This window comes from Talaromyces amestolkiae (genome assembly GCF_001896365.1).
Source record: "Talaromyces amestolkiae strain CIB chromosome Unknown scaffold2.1, whole genome shotgun sequence".
NCBI classification, from domain to species: Eukaryota; Fungi; Ascomycota; class Eurotiomycetes; order Eurotiales; family Trichocomaceae; genus Talaromyces; species Talaromyces amestolkiae.
Window position 1 is genome coordinate 2,360,658 of NW_024468038.1, and position 19,586 is coordinate 2,380,243.

Genomic DNA, 19,586 nt, shown 5'->3' on the forward strand with positions numbered 1-19,586 from the left:
ACTGCTGTCGGCCAGAACCTCGGGGATTTTATGGTAAGCGGATTAAAATTTCCTAAATTGGTATAAAGCCTTCACCTCTTCCATGTTCCTCCGTCGGGGAGTTGGAGAACTGGAGCACCGCCGGAAATACCGTAGCAGCGCTTTTTGCATTATCTACCATCACTAGCTTTCTCCCCAAGACGCACCTTCTGAGTAAATCTTGATTTTTTAATTCCAAAACAGGAGAAGATAAAAAAGCAAAAATGCCAAGCCTGGCAGAACAGGAAGCTACACTCAACCAGTTCATTCAAGGCTGGCGAAAATGGTCTACAAAAGAAATGCTTGCATCCTGGGACGAGAGTGCTACACAAAAGGCGTTACCATTCTCTTTGGGTCACCCAGCTCGTACTCGTGCTCAAGTTGAAGATACTTTGCCCATTCTTCAGCGGGTAGTGACCAACTATGAAGTAAGCAGAATCATAACACAGACCAATGCGTACATATATGTTATGAAGCACGAAAAAGCTGATTATTCCCCAAAGCTAAAAATCCATGAGATTGTGCAGGATGTCGCTCGAGGCAAGGCTGTTGTATATGCTATCTCAAAAGGAGACACCCCATTTGGAAATTGGACTAATGAATATGCGGTATTCATTACGTTCGATGAGAGCAGGCGGAAGATTATAAAAATTGAGGAAATGGTTGATTCAGCCTTTATGAATGAGTTTTTCCCGAAATTCCAGGATTATTTACGCCAGCAACAAGGTGCCGCTAGTGGGCCGGCATCTTAATGGCCATTCTTTCCCAGGATACACATTGAAGGGAAGAAATATGGCGGTGATATCCAATTTCTCAATTCGTCTCAATTTATATTCAGTAGTTACTTGAATTGGGAATGGCTAGATAGAATATAATTGACTGTCACGCTCATACAGATGCGAATAGACTTTTATGGTAATTTGCCTGTGGTAGCATCCAAATCCCAGCTACAGTTCAACTTTGACTCGGTGAAAGCCAACTGCGAGTAACAGAATTAAGAATGTCGGTACCCGACTGTAGATTTTTAAAAGCAGCCTCGAACGAATAAATTAGAATGAACATAGATAAGCAGTTCATCTCATCTCATATAAGACTTGGCACTGCTATGTATTTGTCGGTTATACAGTACATCTACAAAGAGACCATTATGTCTACCTACACAGTTTTGGGTGCAACTGGCAACACCGGCAGAGCGCTCATTGAGACTCTGCTACAAAATCCAGATGCCAAGGTTAATGCCTTTTGCCGCAATAGAAGAAAGCTCATTCAACTCCTGCCACAAACTGAATCAAACCCACAGATTGAGATATTCGAAGGCGGTATTAATGACGTTTCACTTCTCGCTTTAGCTATACAAGAGGCTTCAACTGTCTTTCTTGTTATATCAACGAACGACAATGTCCCGGGATACCGTGTCGGACAAGATGTTGCCATCAACGTTATTCGTGCACTTGAAAAATACAAATTACAGTCTTCCAGTGGTGCAAAGCCACCAAAGCTCATCCTCCTGTCGTCAGCCACGATCGATGACCAATTATCCCGCCATACGCCGTATATTCTTCGGCAGATCTTGCTCTTATCCGCTTCTAATGTCTATAATGACCTAAGAGAGACAGAAAGGATTCTAAGGGCAGAGCAGAGTTGGCTAATTACTATTTTCATCAAACCTGGAGCATTGACCGTGGATAGAAAAAGAGGTCATGCACTAAGTTTCTCGGAGGAATCGAGTCCTTTGTCATATCTCGACCTTGCAGCTGGGATGATTGAGGCAGCGGATGCCGTTGATGGACGCTTCGATATGCAAAACGTCGGGGTTGTGAATACGACTGGGAGGGGTAAATTTCCCTCGGGGACACCGTTGTGTATTCTCACGGGCCTATTAAGGCATTTCTTTCCTTTTTTACACCCGTACCTACCGTCTACGGGACCTAATTAGTTTTGAATCAATCATTGGTATATATAATTTAATTCGCTAGACGCTTGTAGAGGTTGAAGGCCTCGGGGATTAGGGCTAGCACCCAAAAGCCAACCGTCGGGGTGGGGCGATAGTTATACATACCACTTATAGTGCTTAAGCTGTCCCAGTTGTGTTCAGCTTGTTAATTTTTACAGTTTTTACGATATCTGACTCTAGGAAAATGCTGTTGAAGCTTACTCTCCTTCTTTTTCCGCTGCTATCAGTAACAGTGGCCACTAGTCCCTCGTCATCTTCGGTATGCGCAGATTTCTTGATCCCGGTCAATATCACCTCGCAGCATGCCATTCTTGATATTGAAATTGGCGATAACTGGGACGTGGAGGATTATATCTTCAATTCTACCCGTCGGGACTCCTTGACGACTTTCAAGCCCATCATCGGAGAGGTCAATGCTTCTGCTGAGTACCGTATCGGTGCTACCTTTTGTACTCCTAAATCAAAGATTAATGCTACTGGGACTGCTTTACTTTTGACTCATGGCTCAATGGTAGATCGGAAGTACTATATTCTATCTTTGATACCGCTGCAGAAAGACGTTTGCTGATATGTGTATATCCTTTTAGGTATTGGAATCCGATATTTAACGGCTCCGAAATATACAATTTTGTTCAACACGCTGTTAATAGAGGATATTCGGTCTTTTTTTATGATCGCCTGGGGAATGGGGAGTCATCCACGTAACAATGACTTCCTAATTTGAAATTTTGTGCTCAATACTAATCAAGAATAAAGTCCCGATCCCATTGCTGACGTTCAATTCCAACCCCAAGTCGAGATTCTATCAATCCTCACCAACTTACTGAAACAGCCGGATTCTCCATACACTCAAGGCATCAAAGTCTCCAAGATTGTCCATGTCGGTCACTCCTTTGGTTCCTTCCTCACTCTTGCAGCTATCACAACAAACCCAGAGAATTTTTCAGATGCAGTTATCCTTACGGGCTACTCAGGTGTGTATGATTGGCTGGAGCTGTTCACTTCTGGCGGTCAAGCACGTATTGCTGCTCTTTCAAAGCCAGAGAAATGGGGATTATTACCTCATGGCTATCTAGTCCCCGTAGATGCTTACGCCGCGTCTTATGGAGGATTTAAGTCGCCCTTTTTTGATCATGCTGTTGCTCAGTGGTTGAGTGAGACACAGGTTCCGTATGCAATTGGTGAATTATTGACAGCTTCTACAATCATTCCAGACTTGTCATTGATCAAGACTCCTGTTCAAGTTGGTTACTATGATTTAACAAAGCAAAGAAAAAGAAACACACTAACTGCATTCTACAGGTGGTACAAGGACGGTATGATTTACCTGCGTGTGGCGGAAATTGCGACGGAGTTTTGAACACGACAGTTACACTTTTCCCTAATTCTAGTCGACTCCAAGTCACTGGCCTTTTTAACGCGGGACACATGTTAAATTACCATTATGAGGCAAGCAGTGCGTTCGATTCAATTACCAGCTTTCTTGAAGGCGGTATATGAATAGCAAACTGAATGTTTAAAGAGATATTATGAAGAGAGCTTACCGCTCCGTGATCCGTTCTCCTTTTCAAGATATTCCTCCCAAACTTTCTTGACATCACTTCCATAGACAAATTCTAAAAACTCTGAAGATCGTCTTCCTCCCAGTCCGTCCTTCGACATCAACTCTCGCAATCTTTCATTGAAACCCTCTCGACTTTTTTGTCCTGATTTCTTGAGAGATAACTGTTGGGTTTCGCGGAATTCGAACCTTGAAAGATAGTCGATCGTCAATTAGTATTATTGAAAGTTAAAACGATGAGAAATTTAATACTCACATCTTTTTGTAGTATGGTGCTCTAATTGAATTGTATATCCTCAAGGCATCTGCGACACCTCCAGAAATCGAACGGGAATACTCGATAGTCCGAGCGAGTATCCAACTATCTTCCATCGCGAAAGCCGAACCGGAACCGAAGCCGCCTGATTTGTCGTAAGCAGTTGCGTTTGTAGTATTGAAGAATAAAGCCTACCTCCTGATGGATGACTTGCATCCCCAATAAGGACCAGCTTACCCCAACCGGTGAGGTTCTCTATAAATGGCCCTGCATATCCAGAGAATTCTTTCCATCCACCTTCGGGAACTTGCTTAAGAACTTCAACCATTGGTGGATAATAGTCCTGTAAAAAGGTATAAACCATTCAATTTCATAATAGGGCCTTTTCCTCTGAATCTCGGGTCAATTTACCTGGAAACGCGATAACACCTTCTCGTTACCAACTGGTTTTCCCCAGCTGACTGTTTCCCCTGGAACTTCGGGCTCGTTAACCGAACGGCACGAGACTTCCATATGTTCTAGATTCGAAAGTTCGTCTACAGGAGACATATAGATTGCAGAGCCAGCACCACGCCACCAATTGGTCACCGTGAGCGAGATATCTGGGATGTGAGAGATCGCCGAGACAGGGACCAATGTCCTCCAGCCTACAGAACCTAATTTTGGAAGCCGATCAGACGAAGCTTGAACAAGACCAAGTTGGACATACATACCAACATAATTAATCTTATAGTCCGGGTATATATGCTGTCTGACAACCTGTATTTCGCAGTCATCGTGTGAGAATCGGGACGTGGTGTACATGTGGGCGGGTGTAACTAACAGAACGAATTCCATCTCCTCCAACCACGATATCCGCAGTCGTTTGAGAACCATCCGCAAAAATTAACCTCACGCCTTTCTCCTCGAGGTTCTCTAAGGTTACAAGTTTTTTGTTGAAATGCACTGTATTTTTCGGAACTTCGGTGTATAGGGCATTCTGCAGACGCGACCTCCGGGTCCTACGAGCTTGATACAGATCGTTTGGGTTATGCTTGAAGCCGGGGTCAACGACTTCTCCAGTGTACGCATTTCTGAAGTTCACGGGTCGTCAATCTGTGTTTTGATAAAAAAATACGGATTGTGAAAAAGAATGCACACCTCTGTACAGTTGGAACGGTCGCTGCGCCGGTAACTGCTTTTCTGGCGCCAAGGTACTCTAGCACTTTCCAGCCATTGTGGTTGATGCTGATACCTCCACCGAGATCTGATATCGCGGGCGCCTTCTCAAATATTCTCACATAGACATTAGGTAGTTGAGAAAGGGCGATTCCAGCAGAGAGCCCGCCAGGTCCACTACCAATTATGGCAATACTGAGCACTTCTGGCTGCGTACTGGAGGGCATTATGGTGAATAAAATGCTGACCGAGGCGGTAAATTTCCTATGTCAAATTATGGCTTTATGTCCTTGTATATATTATCCTGCGATAACAACGATCGAACCACAGATAGCGAAATATTTTTTTTAGGGTTTCTCCGAGAAGGAACAATTCGCTGCATTATTATTTATGTACCCATTGCGCCATTCGCGTGGCTTGTAACGCAAGTCGCTTAGGTATCAATGAATCGCTTTCGTTTTCCCGGTGCACTGAGTTCGACAGCTCGAGCTGCGCCGGAGTTTGGCTACAGCGTTTCTGTATCCCTGCGGAATCAAATTACCGAGTTCGTCATGTCGTGTCGGACTGTGGAACACACATCTCAAAATGGCGTGTTTTCGACAAACAATCACGTCTATTTCAACACTTATACAACAGCGCTTATTGAAAGATATAAGGCTGGAGTTATGGATATTCAATATGAGGGTTGAACCGCAACTTATCACCTGGGAGCGAAAAAAACTTCCGTGCTCTCGGTTCGAATCGAATACTGTAAACATTCAAGATGTCGACAGACGCGGAGAGTGGCCAAGTCTCAGAAGAGAATAAAGAGAGGAAGAGCTGGAAAAGTTTTGTCTGGGATAGTCTTGACAAATCCCCTGAGGAGAGACGATTGGTCCTGAAGCTTGACCTGACATTGCTAACATTGGGATGCCTCGGTAAATTGTTAAGAATATCTTCAAAACACGAATTATTACTAAATGTTTCATAGGTTACTTTACAAAATACCTTGATCAGGCAAACCTGACCAATGCCTTCGTGTCTGGAATGTATACAAGCTCTTTGATCTTGACAAAGGAAACAAATGCTAACCGTCTCAAATAGGAAGGAAGACCTTCATATGTTCGGAAACCAACTGAATTACGCGACCACTTGCTTCACTGTCGGATATATTGTTGCCGAAATCCCGAGTAATTTAATATTAACAAGAGTTCGACCATCAATTTTCATACCTACTTGTCAGGTAAATAAAAAATACTCGTTGTGGAAATGCTTATTGACTTCAATTTTAAGATGTTATGGACCGGTCTTACTATGTGCACTGCAGCTTGCAAGACTCCAACCCAGCTCTACGTGCTCCGATTCTTCGTTGGTATGTTTTACTAAATTCGAGAACATGCTAAAGTCAAGATTATTGTTCTGACCGGCCATTACAGGTGTTGCTGAAGCCGGATACTATCCGGGCATGAATTATATGATCGGTTCCTGGTACGGCAAAGACGAGATGGCGAAACGAGCCTGTATCCTCAACGGAAGTGGTTCAGCAGCCCTCATGTTCTCTGGTTTCTTGATGACCGCAGTGATTAATTTAGGCGGAAAAGGTGGACTTCCGGGATGGAAATGGTATATCAGCCGAAATTGCTTGCGTTGCGTTCCATATCAGTACTGTGGCTGACTCATTCTTGTTCAAGGTTGTTCATCATGGACGGCGTGATATCTTTCCCTATTGCTGTTGTTAGCTACATCTTTTTGCCAGACTCACCGGAGACCTGCCGAGGTTTTCTATTCACGAAAGAGGTGAGACATCTGATTGGGAACTCTCTTTCTCAATCCATGAATTATAATAAGCTAATATTGAAATTCTTACCAGCAAATTACTCTTGCCAAAAAACGAATGGTACTCGCGGAGCGTCGTCTGAAACAACCCATCACATGGGCAAAAGTGAAGAAAATTTTTTCATCTTGGCATATTTATCTTCTCAGCCTATATTATATGTGAGTAGGAGAAGTAGCTCCTTCGAAAAAGATAATTGTCCTTGCTTACTTCCATAAAGCATGATCAGCGGAACAAGCGGAACTCCTATTTTCCCACAATACCTCAAAGATCATGTGAAACCCAAATACAGTGTTCAACAAATTAACCTTTATCCAACAGGAACTTATGCGGTTCAAATATTCTCTGCACTGGTCTTTGCATGGGTGTCGGATGCATTCTTAAATGGACAGCGATGGGGAGTCCTACTCTTTGGAGCGGTATGTTGCCTGGGTCCCCTCTGTTTCTCTTACCATCGCTAGGAATAAACAGTTATACTAAATTTTATTTAAGGTTTTTAACCTCATTACTATGGGTTCACTCGCCGCTTGGAATATCGCTGAGGGTTGGCGCTGGGCCTGTTACTATCTGGCCGGCATACACGTCGGTGCGTCGGGTATAGTTTTCACGTCAGTCTCGTTTTTCCTTTCCAAAAATATAATGTAATGATACCCTCCCTAACAACCGAATAGCTGGGCGAATGAAATTTGTACCGACGATACTGAAGAGCGTGCCCTTGTTCTAGCAACAATGAATTCAATGGTCAGTGTCGTTGGGGCTTGGCTTCCACTCCTGGTCTGGCAGCAAGTCGATGCTCCAGTATATCATAAAGGGTTTATCACAGCTACTGTGTTTGGTGCTATTGCTGTGATCCTTATTCCTGTCATGAAAATACTTCAGGATAAGGAGGTTAAGGAGTAAGTTCTCTATATTTCATTTGATAGAAATTACGACTGGCAGAGGATAAGCTGACCAAAATCCTTTTAGGAGACGTCAACATCGAGAGTTAGATACAGATGTCAGTGTCGTTAATCACAGTGGGAAAGAGCTCAAGTAGGTATCTGCAAGTCTGTACTCTCTTTGCATCTAGGATTAGAAGGTACAGATATCGGGAAACCACAGGAAGAGATAATATTCAGACACAAGTATTGGAAAAGGGATCTGAGCTTTTAGTTTTTGGGATTCATGCGCTTTATCAGGTGCATAAACATAATCGAATAATAGAATCTTACATTTATATTTCATGTAAAGAGATAGCTCTTTCTTGACACATTGGCATCAATAGCCCGAAGCAATGGTGAGCCCCGATGCGTGGTACAATGTCGGAGTCCGACGGTTCCTTTCAGGGCTACCTACAAATATTCGCTCAATTATATATGTCGTCTGTTTAGGTAACCTGCTTTTTAGGCAACAGAAAAACTACTTCGTGGAGCTACTACTTCTCCCTTTGATTCGCTTTGGTTGCTATCGAGGATGGAAAATGGCTCTCTTCTCCAGTTTCTCATATGAATATGCCGCCTATGGTGGTCTCTTTTTGCTGGTATGGATTGTGCTGTATCCGTTGTTTTTTTCATGGAGCAGAAGCATCCCCGGTCCCGTACTCGCGAGATATACACGATTCTGGTATGTCTGGAACGTTTTTAACTATAAATTTCACTTGGCCAATAAGAAACTACATGAAAAATATGGTAATATTGATATTTTCTCAAATCTGGGAAATGATTTCGTTCTTGGTTAACAAACTCAGGGAAAATCGTACAGGTGATGCCGGGATACTTCAGTATCGACGACCCAACAACACATAAAATCATTTATAGTCACGGCAACCCATGGACAAAAGGAGAGTCATATGAAGCTTGGCATGTCGGGCCAAATATGTCCAATCTATTCAGCGAACGAGATCCGGCGAAACATGCCGCGATGCGTCGCAAGGTTGCATCAATGTACTCTATGTCATCGATGGTCTCCTATGAGTCGTATGTGGACAGCTGCATTGAGTTACTTCAAAATCAGTTTTCTAGAATTGAGGGTTTTCGGTCCGATATCGATCTGGCATATTGGTTCCGTTGTTATGCGTTTGACGTGATATTTATGATTACAGTACTGAAAATTTCACACCCCCTTCTCTTGGAAATTAATGTTTTATGCTAACGTTTATTGATATACGTTATAGTTCAGTGAGAGGCTAGGATTCCTCACCAAAGGCGAGGATATTGCAGGTCTCATGAAATCGCTTGACACAATCTTACACCTCCATACCTTCCTTAGTGTATTCCCCTGGCTGATGCCTATGGTTCATTTTATACATGGCATTCTCTCCAAGAATAAGGAAGTTTATCACCAGAAATTTGGGAATGAGAAGATCAAGTTGAAACGCCAAGAAACAGCAGATGCGGACGAAACAGGACCCGTATGCATGGTCAAGAAGTTCATCGACGCCCAAAGGAGGAAAGATGACAATAAGGGCATCACGGACTGGGATATTTCGCTCAACGCTGGTGCAAATATCGGTGCTGGAAGTGATACAACGGCCATTACCCTTAGTTCTATTGTATACTTCATATATCAAAACCCTCAGGTCCTCGAAAAGGTTAGAGATGAGATTGAGACTGCTAGACTTGCACCAATACCGACGTTCCAGTCGGTACAACAGTTGCCCTATTTGCAGGCTGTTATCAAAGAGGTGACCCGTGTAAACCCAGCGAGCGGGTTGCCACTGTGGAGAGAGGTTCCAAAGGGAGGTGCAGTTCTATGTGGCCAGTATTTTCCAGAAGGGGTATGTTCTCGACTACTTTTCCATAGTCGAACGAGAAAATCATTGAAACTCGGGCTAACTTGGGAACCTAGACAAATATCGGCGTAAATTCCTGGGTTGCAAATTTCAATAAAGACACGTACGGACCGGATGCTGACCAATTTCGACCAGAACGCTGGATCGAAGCTTTCAACAGCAGCAAACCTTTCAGAGAAGATAGTTATCTCACGTTTGGGCTTGGATCTCGAACTTGCATAGGAAAAAACATCTCACTGTTGGAAATAAATAAGGTCATTCCCCTGCTTGTACGTGACTATGATATCGAATTTATCGCCAGAGATGGCGCTAGGGATCGGCGGACTCGAAATCTTGTTGGGAGGAATATGTTCTTTGTCAAGCCAGATTATCTCCACGCCCATATTTCAAAAAGAAGATAGAGAATGACTGAATATCACGACTAGAAATTGATATCTTCATTATTGTAATCATAAAATTTGACATTAATTTAGGTTGGACTAGCTGAGAGTGTAAGACGGGTTAGGAGTAAGGTAGTGGTATAAATGTTCAGCATGGGCGAGTTGTCATGTTGGGAACTGGATCGTGAAGGCGTGAATTTAAACCTAAATCATACCGAATTACCGAACTAAGGGGTCCAATCATTTAGTTTTGTTGTGAAGTCCTCATAATGTTTGGCGGTCCCCGGGTGATTGAGCCGGAGACTCGAGAGGGGTGGTATGGCTTTTCCTATTGGCCAATTTTAAGAGGCCTAGCGAGTGGAGAGATCTTGCGCCATCGTTCTCTTCGACCGCAAGTCCAACTTGAGCAGTCACAGATATCATTGTATTCTGTTGCCTGCTCGCCTATTATGAATTCTTCGCTGGTCCGCCGGAATGGCCGACAGCAATCCTGCGAGCGGTGCCGCAAGCTGAAAATCCGTTGCGACCACACAATCCCTCAATGCCTTCGCTGCTCAGCTAGAAAACTGGTCTGTGTCTACGATTCGGCCCCGATGACCAAGAGATTCCGCCCGGCTCGTTTCCATATGGGTTCAGGATCTGAAAGGGTTCGTGCTACAACCAAAGAGGCGGATGCAAATGCAGATGTGGGGGCTGATACCGAGACAGATATTATCGTGCCTGAGCCAATGTAAGTGTGAAAAAAGCCTCTCTTTTGACCGTGATCCTCAAGCCACATCTGATATGGCCGCTTACTAGCATGTGTGTAGCCCAGCAAATCATGGCTCCGATAAAGCGCCTTCTGTCTCCCCTATATCAGTATCGCCTACACAACCCATCGAAATCACAGTCTCCTCACCCAAAAGTGGCATGTTTCTTGGCCCTATTAGTTACCGGGCTCTCTTGCAAGAGCGTCAGAACTCCCAAGATCAGATGAATATAGATAGTGGCGGCCCAACAACATACCTTTCTGCTATGACCACCCACACAATAGATTCCAAGAGACTTGATCTGGGACTACAGGTGGTCAATTTTCTCCGGGGTCACGCGCAGTTGTTGCGTAACTTGATGAACCATATCTATCGTGTAATACGGATGGCTGTGATGTCGCAAACATTGATGATGCCTACACTCGACTCTCTCTGGAACCTTATAGATGATCATGCAGTGTCCGACGACGATGCAAAATTACGCATCACTATCCGCATATTCCAGAACTCATATCAACCCATACCCATGACAAAGTCAATGACAGCGACTGAATTTTGCCAATTGATCAGTGGAGAAAATCTGCGCTGGGAAACAATTGGCAATGTACTCGTGATGGCCAATCTATGCCTCGTTCATATTCATGAACGAGATCTCTCTCTTCTTGACCCAGAGCGCCGGAGCAAGCAAGATCTGATGGCCCTGTTTTATGATATCACCGACTGTCTGATTTTGTTGACCAATGCGTCACCTGTGGTAAATGAACTCTCTGTTTGCTTGAAATACAATCAGTTGTTACTTATTTTCCATCGATTTGGTGATTCAAGTATAGACCCCCTCCTCATCGTCTTCCATAGCTTGCCTCTGCTCACATTTGCTATCAGGTCAATACCTATATTCCGTGTTTATGGAGCTTACATCTTCCATTTACGCGACTGGTATTCATCAGGATACCAGTGCAGCTGGTAAGTATCCCACCTTCATTCATCAATGGCGCCGGAAATGTTTCATTTCCGTCTACTCAATGGACAAGACTCTTGCAACCATCCTCGGTAGACCACCAGTAATGCATCGACATTATTGTATTCTAGAACCTCCACTGGATATCGACGATAATTTAATCGGTTCGGACCTGGATAACGAGCTACGTAAATTGGATCAGCATGGATGGAACAGCGATGGTAGATGTCGTCCTACCAGTTTCATGCGTCTACGATATCTTCTTGCAACAGTTCGGGAGGAAATCCTTGAGCTTCATCTGGGAGTGAGAAGTGGGAATAGTACCGATAGAGCGCAGTATGGCAAATCGCCCTCGAGCCGATCAACTGAACTGACTTGAACAGACTTGTACTACAAAAACTACAGTTCATGTGGGAAAACTGTCCCAATCATTTGAAGTACTCCTCTGAGATGTGGGATAGTACATCTTTAAGTACTCATGACATATGGTTCCTTCTCTGCTTTTATATCGAATATCTTTATTCCACATTTTTGATATTTCGAATCGCTGCTCAGGATCACACGCAGCCTCGAAGTAAAGACTTGATGCTATCCGTGGCGGGGGATGTGCTATCGACTGTCTTGGTCTTCAATGAGCAGCGTGAAAGACTAAGAGAAGTCCGCAGTGACTTCTCTGGAATAGTGAGTTTCTTTCATCGCCAGTATTATCAGGTGGACTGAGAGTCTGGCTATATAGTTCCTACCATATGGACTTCCCTGCGTTGAAGTTCTTACAAAGGAACTGCTTCAGCACTCTATCTCTCCTAATCGAGTAGGAGCAGATTCAACAACGGCATCTCCCACCAACTGTAGCACACTTCCCCGTGTGAAAACAATCCGTCAACTCACGCTTTACCTTTCATGTTTGAGCTGGGTACCACGGCCGGGAAGTACCAATTCTGATTTCTGCAAAAAGGTAAAGGAAAGGCTTTCACCGACTTTGGATCAAATCATTGATTCTCCACACCTAATACCATCCAATGTCAATGACACTAACTCGGGCTCTCGCTCTGGTGAGGATGGAACAATTGCAGTATTCCAGGGCTTCCATACTGCTGGCCAGGAATTACTTGACCCATACTCGGTTAGTTGGACCAATGGGACTATTTTTGATTGGGATACTGGCACATATTGGGATTCCAATGGGCTAGATCTATTCTCGGGTCCAGTTTTCTGAAGCTCCAGGTCACTTTTGAAAGCCTTTCCTGGCGAACCTTGAAATCCATATAGGTATGAATTCGGATGGAGAGTGGGAAAATCGGCAATAAGATAGAGATTCTACCCAGTAATTTTATTGTTAATGCGTTAAGAGGCTGTTACAAGGTTGTTGGAATCCTTAGATATATAGACCGAATTGATGGGACATTAAATATCGAAAACATGGCTGGTTTTGAGCGCTCACTGCTACCTAACAAAGCGAACTAAATTCGTTCGTGAACACAACTAATATGATCTCTTACTGCAACTTTCCTCCCTGACCAAGTCCAGCTTGAACCGCCGGCCGCGCAAGTAATTTATCGAGCCAAGCCTTTACATGAGGATAATCATCAGGATTGTACTCCTCCACACTATGAATCTTGGTAACAAGTCTCTGCCAGGAGATCCAGGCTATATCCGCGAACGAATACTTGTTGCCAACAAGCCAGGGACCATCGCTACCTTCTGGCACTTTTTGTTCCGAGAGATGCTTCTCCAAAACAGCCGTCACGCGGTTGATTTCTTTCACGTAACGCTCAACAGCGCTGGGCAGCTTTTCTGGATGAAAGTTCTTGAACCAAGCAGCTTGCCCATAATAAGGCCCTTGCCCGGAGACTTGAAAAAAAAGGAATTGCTTTGCGTGATATGATTCAGCAGTTCCGGGGGGAAAACTGAGCTTGTAATCCTTGTCGTATTTCTCTATCAGATACTCAAGGATTGCCCCGGATTCCCAAACTTTGATATCCGTATTTGGGTCATAAATCGTTGGTAGGCGGCCATTAGGGTTGACGGCTGTATATTCCGGTTTTTTGACGTCCGAAAGGGGGACAGCAATAGCTTCGTAAGGAATTCCGAGTTCTTCGAGAAGAATGGCCACTTTTGGAGGGTTTGGGCCACCTTTACCCCAGACGGTGATTGGCTTGAGCGACGACATTTCTTTTGACTTGACAAATATGTGGGCGATGTTTGAAGATAGCGAGAAGTTCAATAGTTGTTCTTACCACATACGAGTATCCACCAGAGCCAAGAGAAAGGCTTGGCTTTTATAATCAGGAATCAGGAAAGATATTGTTCAGCAAAGACTGAGGCGCGAGGGGTAAAGACAATGAAACTCATTCTCGGCATCCGGAGTTCGGCTTCCAACTTCCCGATTTGGCTCCTATCGAGATTGGTATCAATAATCCTTGTGTGATCATCCCTCCTTCGGAAAGATAATAAAGTTGCTATATATAGTTTGATTGGGTAGGAGAAAATGTTGTGATATTGCTGAATTTCTAAATTCCACTACACCACTTGGCTTATCCACCACTGTTTTATTGGTGGATATCTATGTCGGAAATTGTGGGTTTAATTGATATAATTAGCTCCTCCGTTATCTTTGAGTGTAGCTAAAATGCGTGGTTCGATATCAAGTAGGCTCATGGTATCAAAATGTGCAACACGAAAGAGCAATTCATATGTGAGTCTTAAAGCCCCGAATCAATCTGATCCACGACCGTCGCGTTAGTATAAGCCCACCAGTTCCTGCATGTCTGCGCCACGGTACTGGGAATCTTGTAGTTGGCAATGTCATCTGGCCTCTCTAGAACTGTGACATAAAGACCTGCTGCCACATGCCATGCAACATGACAATGGAAAGGCCAAGCACCGGGGTTATCCGCTGTAAATGAGATAACCATGTATCCGTTTCCGGGCACAAGCTGCGTATCTCTTCGTTGAGGATTATCCGGTCGGGTTATAATACCATCCCAAGTGCCATTTCCGACTGCTTCGACCAGATAATTATGACCGTGAAGATGCATCGGATGGGTACGAGGGTTGGCATTGTTTACAACCATTCTAATAGAAGAATTGGATCCAAAATTTTCCACGTTCCATTCCGGGTTGGGATAAGAGTTGTTACCCAGATTGGAAAGGAGTAGGATCGGATGATTGTAGTCACCCCGGAATGTGATATTATTCATGTACCAGAGATAAGAACCCGTTTCGTTCTGAGCAAGAGTTATATTTAGGTCCCAGGTCGTCGCGGGATTGGATGGTGATGCGATGGGATATAATGGAACGGTAGTTTCAAGAGGATCCTGTGAATATATCATTAGCCTCAGTCTCTGGCTCATAAAGGATGATGTAATCTTTGGAAATGAGAGAGACATACATTTGCACAAACCTGAACGGCGTCGGTAAAAGCTGGCCATGGGTCTGGCTCCGGTAGGTACTCGTTTCGGTAGTAGATAATAGCCGTGGCATTCGGCTGGATTGTATCAGCACATGGCTTCGCTGGACTTTGCGATCTCAAAAAGTACGAGCCCGTGGCATCTGGAAGACCCTCAACAATCACGTCCGTACGTTGACCAACCCCTAATTTAATATCTATAAGAAAAATTTCCTTTCTTCAGTTCATTGGATCTCAAATTTTGATGATGGTCATCACGAACATTGAGTTTGATATGGCACGACTGGAACGAAGTCATTCGCAATAACAGTCAGGTTATGTCCGTCTATTGAAATTGTCTGAAGAGCACTTGCACCAGCATTGACGAAGCGCAGTCGGTGTTTCTTCCCCGCTGTAAATTGAAAAGTGGAAACCCCTGCATTGCTCACACATGGGCTTGTGTCACCTTCGTCAACCAGAGAGCAGTTGTAGTTATTTCGTCCATTGATGAGACTATTAACGCCTGGCACGGTCTATCAATTGGTCAGTAACGAATTCGATGGCAATCCAATGGTAAAACTCACTACAACCGAAAAATTAGAACTGAAAGCTCTCTCGTTGATAGTGGTGTAATTCAAGTGATAGTAGTCTGTTACCAACACCGGACCTATATCTAGAACGGTTTCAGTATTTATCGTTTTAAATTTCTTGATGATATATGATCTTTGACATACCTAAGTCATAATCCGATGCTGTAGGGCCGTGAATAACAATTGGCCCAAAAACTCCATCTGCATATTGAGCTGAGTAATGAGAATGATACCAAGATGATCCGTATGTGTCTGCGATAAATGAATAGGTGAAGCTATCGCCAGGGGCGATTGGGCATTGCGTAACAGCAGGGACACCGTCATTCCATCTAATCGCATATGCGTCTTAGTCCGATCCTGCACAGTTTTGTTACTTTTGTTCTTACGGAGAATCTTTTTGCAAGAGTCCATGCCAATGAATTGATGTTCCCTCTACAGGATCCACAATATCATTTTTAACGGTGACTTGAATAGTGTCGCCCCTACCGTATCGCACGTCAGATTCCTTTTTTCCTCGGTGATAGCACTTCTTGTCAATCCCTACCAGTTTGCTTCAATCAGCGGCCCGGGAAACTGTCCATTAATAACTAAAGAATTCTTTGTATATCCGTCGGGTGCAATCTCCTTCCTTCCGATAGAGAAATCATATTTTCGGATAACACTAGATCCATGTAAGTATGTTATGGAATGACGACACGAAATGGGAGTCACAATTTATTTACCCAGTACACGGAATATCTAGCAGCCATTAGTTTGTAAAAAGTAGAGAGATTTGAAGGTATATACTGACCATCTGTATTCCTGTTGTGTAAGTAAAATATTGCTTTAGAGCAGGTAAACCAAAGAAAAAAGATCCATATACCTACCAGGGCTAGTTGCATTAGCAGTTCTACTTCCCCACGGTGTTCCTTGCGGCAATGGCTTGTGGTATCTATTAGTAAATGAGGCCAATTATATGACATTATGAATATGTCCATAACAACGGGCTCACCGTAATTGGATTTGTGGTATAAAGGTATGGGACACCGAGGTTGGCGTACTCAGCTCCTATTAATTTGGATTAGTCTCAAAATAGGAATACTGTTGTTATCTAGTGTGCCATTACCTGCGGCAATTTGAGTCAGAGCTAGAGAAGTCATGAGATAGACTAAACGAAGCATTTTTTAGAGACTTTAAACACAGAGGCAATACAAAGCAAGAATGAAGAAAATTGGAATATAAAACTCATGAATTGACTTGCACGAGAGCTCTTTCGTAAATATATAGACCTTAAGGGCAAAAGAGACTAGTAAACCATTAACAAGAAGCTCGTAAGCTAGACTACTTCAAAGTCAATTTGTCCGTGACCTGAGATATGAACAGAAAGTATGATACCGCGCTATAAATGATTCTAACGGAGTCCGTCCAATAGTTCTGTAGTGGACCAATTTTGATCTCAAAGGCTCGGTATCTATCTGACTTGGTGTTACAGTTGGTCGTTGATATACGAGTTGGGGGCCTTACCGGCCTCGTGGCAATTATTCTAGAATATGCATGCTTGTCCCTTGTAAATATTCCTTAGCTCGAGCCCAAAGGACTGGACCACATTCAGTATATTTCTAGCCCTACGTTGCCTTTGGTGAACACAACATTACATAAAATATTTTCCAAGTCTATCGGCAGTGAACGGGCATCATGGAAAAGTATAGATTCGAGCATATCTCGTGTCCCTCGTATAGCCCAGTCGCTAATTTTAACGACTCATTGTAAAAGGTACTTGGGTACCCTATTTCTGAATCAGGAAATTTAATACCGCTTACCAGCTTCCTAAAGCGGCACTTTTAATCCGTTGCCCAACCTCTCAACGCTATGGCATCATCTTGCAATCACAAAACGTATACTCACTTTCCATGACTATTTCTGTCGGTTTCCGATATTACGTCGCAAGATCATCATCGGGTTCCGGAAATACTGACGCTGCTTAAGGGCGGGCCTTTATTCATTGGAAAGATTAGGTTAGTAGCATACCCGCGAACTTGTCGATTTGATACATAGAAGAAATATACGATAACCAAGATCATATTCAGACAAACCCTAGAGCCTTGCTAGTATTGGAGGCTTTGAGCATGCGCATCAACTAGGAATGAAATGAACAAAGAGAGGAAGCAAATATCGACTGAGAATAAGCACGCTATTGACGAATTTCCCTATATTATCTACGATATCCTTATCCCGTCTATATGTAAAAACTGTCCAATTTCATTCCTAGTTGGTGCGCATGCTACAATTCCTCCAGAACTGCACAGAAAAGGCTCAAATACAGATTTCATCATAGCATTCCAGAATCACGCTCACATTCGATATCTTAAGTGATTTAGAGTCGTTTGTCATTAATTAGAATCAGCGCTGATCGCTTCCTACAGTTAGCGCTTGGTGTAATTCTGGCGAGAATGGATCACAAAGCAATAATAAGAAAATATGAAAGATCGTTAAATGCAGTCTAAAGACAAATGATTCTGAACAATATCACCGTCTAACATCGCTTTGCTAAGATAATTTTAGCAGGGAAATATCCTTCAACCACCCGTCCGTCTTTGAGCAGCTCTTCTAGTTCTTGCCATAATTTATTGTAACTAGAGGGATCGATAGCTGAGAATGGGAATGTCTTAAAATGTTCCTTGAGACCATCTAGATCGGTCTTGAAGCTCCAACCGTCTTCGTTTTCGAAGGTAACGATATCGTTTGGTCCAGTATAGTCGGGTTCAGACGCTTTCTGTCCGTACTCAGGTGGTAGGAGAGGTGTCAACCCTCCCTGGTCCATATTTAGGTGAATTCTTTTTGCACCAGGCTGAAAAAACTTTTCGTCTAAAGGCACCACGTTGTAATAGTTTGAACTTCGTTCCATAATTTTGATCGTTTCTTCAAGCTCGTCTGATGTTTTGAGAACAGCTCGACCACCTTGATGGTAAATACCAGACCATGCACCCTGTACTTTCGGGTCCACAAACCGCGCAGGCCCAAAGCCAGCAGCAACAAATGTACCGTTACTTTTCAATTGGTTTGAAATAGCCTGAGCTGTCAATTTTTGGTCAGCAAAATGTACTACATTTGTTGCAAAGACCAAATCGACGCTGTAGCATGGTATGTCGCTGGCTTCCTCAATTTTAGCAACACGATAAGTGAAGCCATTGTCGGATCCCAACCTATCCTTCGCGAGTTTGACATTTTCTGAGACAATATCTGAGATTATAACGCGCTGGAACTTCGAACGTAGAATCTGAGCATATGGCCCATTCCCAGCTCCTGCGTCGTGGGCAGTACCGAATTGCCCGCCACTCTCCTCGTGATACCGAAAAATACGCTCAAAAAAGACATCAGGTGCGCGTGGTCGACCCCTGAGATAATTTTCCCAGAATCCTTTGTCACGAGCGAATATGGTATCGTTTGTGTTAGCCATTGCTATGACTGTAAATGTAAGAACTTCTCGGAATAAAGAAATTTTTGAATTTAAACACTCTGTCGTGCCTCGTTTTAATTTTGACTGTGAATCTAGTTATTATGCTAAAATATGTCATCAAAAACCGGACTGCAAAATGATAGGCCCTTCGTAAGTCCGCACGTCACCTTGTAATCTCCGGTTTGAATGAGAATCAGAAATTCCTAAGACCGCATCCCGTGAGTGGATGCACCTCACGAGATTTTGACTCAAAAACACGATTTATTTACCGAGTGCATGAACAAGCAGGACTGGCCGCCATCAGAAGCTCCATAGCGTCGGAGATCAAGAGCCCCAGGATAACTTCCCTTCGGAATTTTATGCTTCGGTAAAGATTACCTAGGATCTAGCTTACAATGCCATACCCTACCTACATTTGGTCACTCTTGGATATTGAAGGAAACCCCTAAAGCCTTTCTCGATTTCTGACAACTATGTAGTCACAGCTTTCCACATATGCTGAATTCTAACCCTTACGCTAAACCTGATTCCAACTTAAAATTTCTCCATACATTA

General features: G+C 43.5%; 6 protein-coding genes across 6 annotated transcripts; 2 read left to right on the plus strand and 4 right to left on the minus strand.

Moving 5' to 3' along the window:
* Positions 1–1,165: 1,165 nt before the first annotated feature.
* Positions 1,166–2,540, plus strand: BHQ10_002043 (uncharacterized protein; the record flags this gene model as incomplete). Its single annotated transcript, XM_040874146.1, has 2 exons — positions 1,166–1,853; positions 2,206–2,540. 2 exons carry the CDS (start codon positions 1,166–1,168, stop codon positions 2,538–2,540), a joined length of 1,023 nt encoding a protein of 340 aa, XP_040730548.1.
* A 959-nt stretch (positions 2,541–3,499) lies between these two features.
* On the minus strand, positions 3,500–5,174 carry BHQ10_002044 (uncharacterized protein; the record flags this gene model as incomplete). Its single annotated transcript, XM_040874147.1, has 7 exons — positions 3,500–3,722; positions 3,790–3,934; positions 3,985–4,132; positions 4,201–4,445; positions 4,503–4,548; positions 4,613–4,862; positions 4,930–5,174. 7 exons carry the CDS (start codon positions 5,172–5,174, stop codon positions 3,500–3,502), a joined length of 1,302 nt encoding a protein of 433 aa, XP_040730549.1.
* A 536-nt stretch (positions 5,175–5,710) lies between these two features.
* On the plus strand, positions 5,711–9,752 carry BHQ10_002045 (uncharacterized protein; the record flags this gene model as incomplete). The annotated part of the gene is made up of 12 exons (XM_040874148.1): positions 5,711–5,864; positions 5,918–5,975; positions 6,031–6,169; positions 6,220–6,298; positions 6,363–6,549; positions 6,618–6,723; positions 6,797–6,921; positions 6,981–7,179; positions 7,253–7,368; positions 7,432–7,656; positions 8,918–9,515; positions 9,666–9,752. 12 exons carry the CDS (start codon positions 5,711–5,713, stop codon positions 9,750–9,752), a joined length of 2,073 nt encoding a protein of 690 aa, XP_040730550.1.
* A 3,360-nt stretch (positions 9,753–13,112) lies between these two features.
* Positions 13,113–13,787, minus strand: BHQ10_002046 (uncharacterized protein; the record flags this gene model as incomplete). The annotated part of the gene is made up of 1 exon (XM_040874149.1): positions 13,113–13,787. One exon carries the CDS (start codon positions 13,785–13,787, stop codon positions 13,113–13,115), a length of 675 nt encoding a protein of 224 aa, XP_040730551.1.
* A 532-nt stretch (positions 13,788–14,319) lies between these two features.
* Positions 14,320–16,048, minus strand: BHQ10_002047 (uncharacterized protein; the record flags this gene model as incomplete). Its single annotated transcript, XM_040874150.1, has 6 exons — positions 14,320–14,934; positions 15,009–15,223; positions 15,289–15,538; positions 15,590–15,678; positions 15,740–15,924; positions 16,032–16,048. 6 exons carry the CDS (start codon positions 16,046–16,048, stop codon positions 14,320–14,322), a joined length of 1,371 nt encoding a protein of 456 aa, XP_040730552.1.
* A 2,059-nt stretch (positions 16,049–18,107) lies between these two features.
* Positions 18,108–19,031, minus strand: BHQ10_002048 (uncharacterized protein; the record flags this gene model as incomplete). Its single annotated transcript, XM_040874151.1, has 1 exon — positions 18,108–19,031. One exon carries the CDS (start codon positions 19,029–19,031, stop codon positions 18,108–18,110), a length of 924 nt encoding a protein of 307 aa, XP_040730553.1.
* Positions 19,032–19,586: the final 555 nt, after the last annotated feature.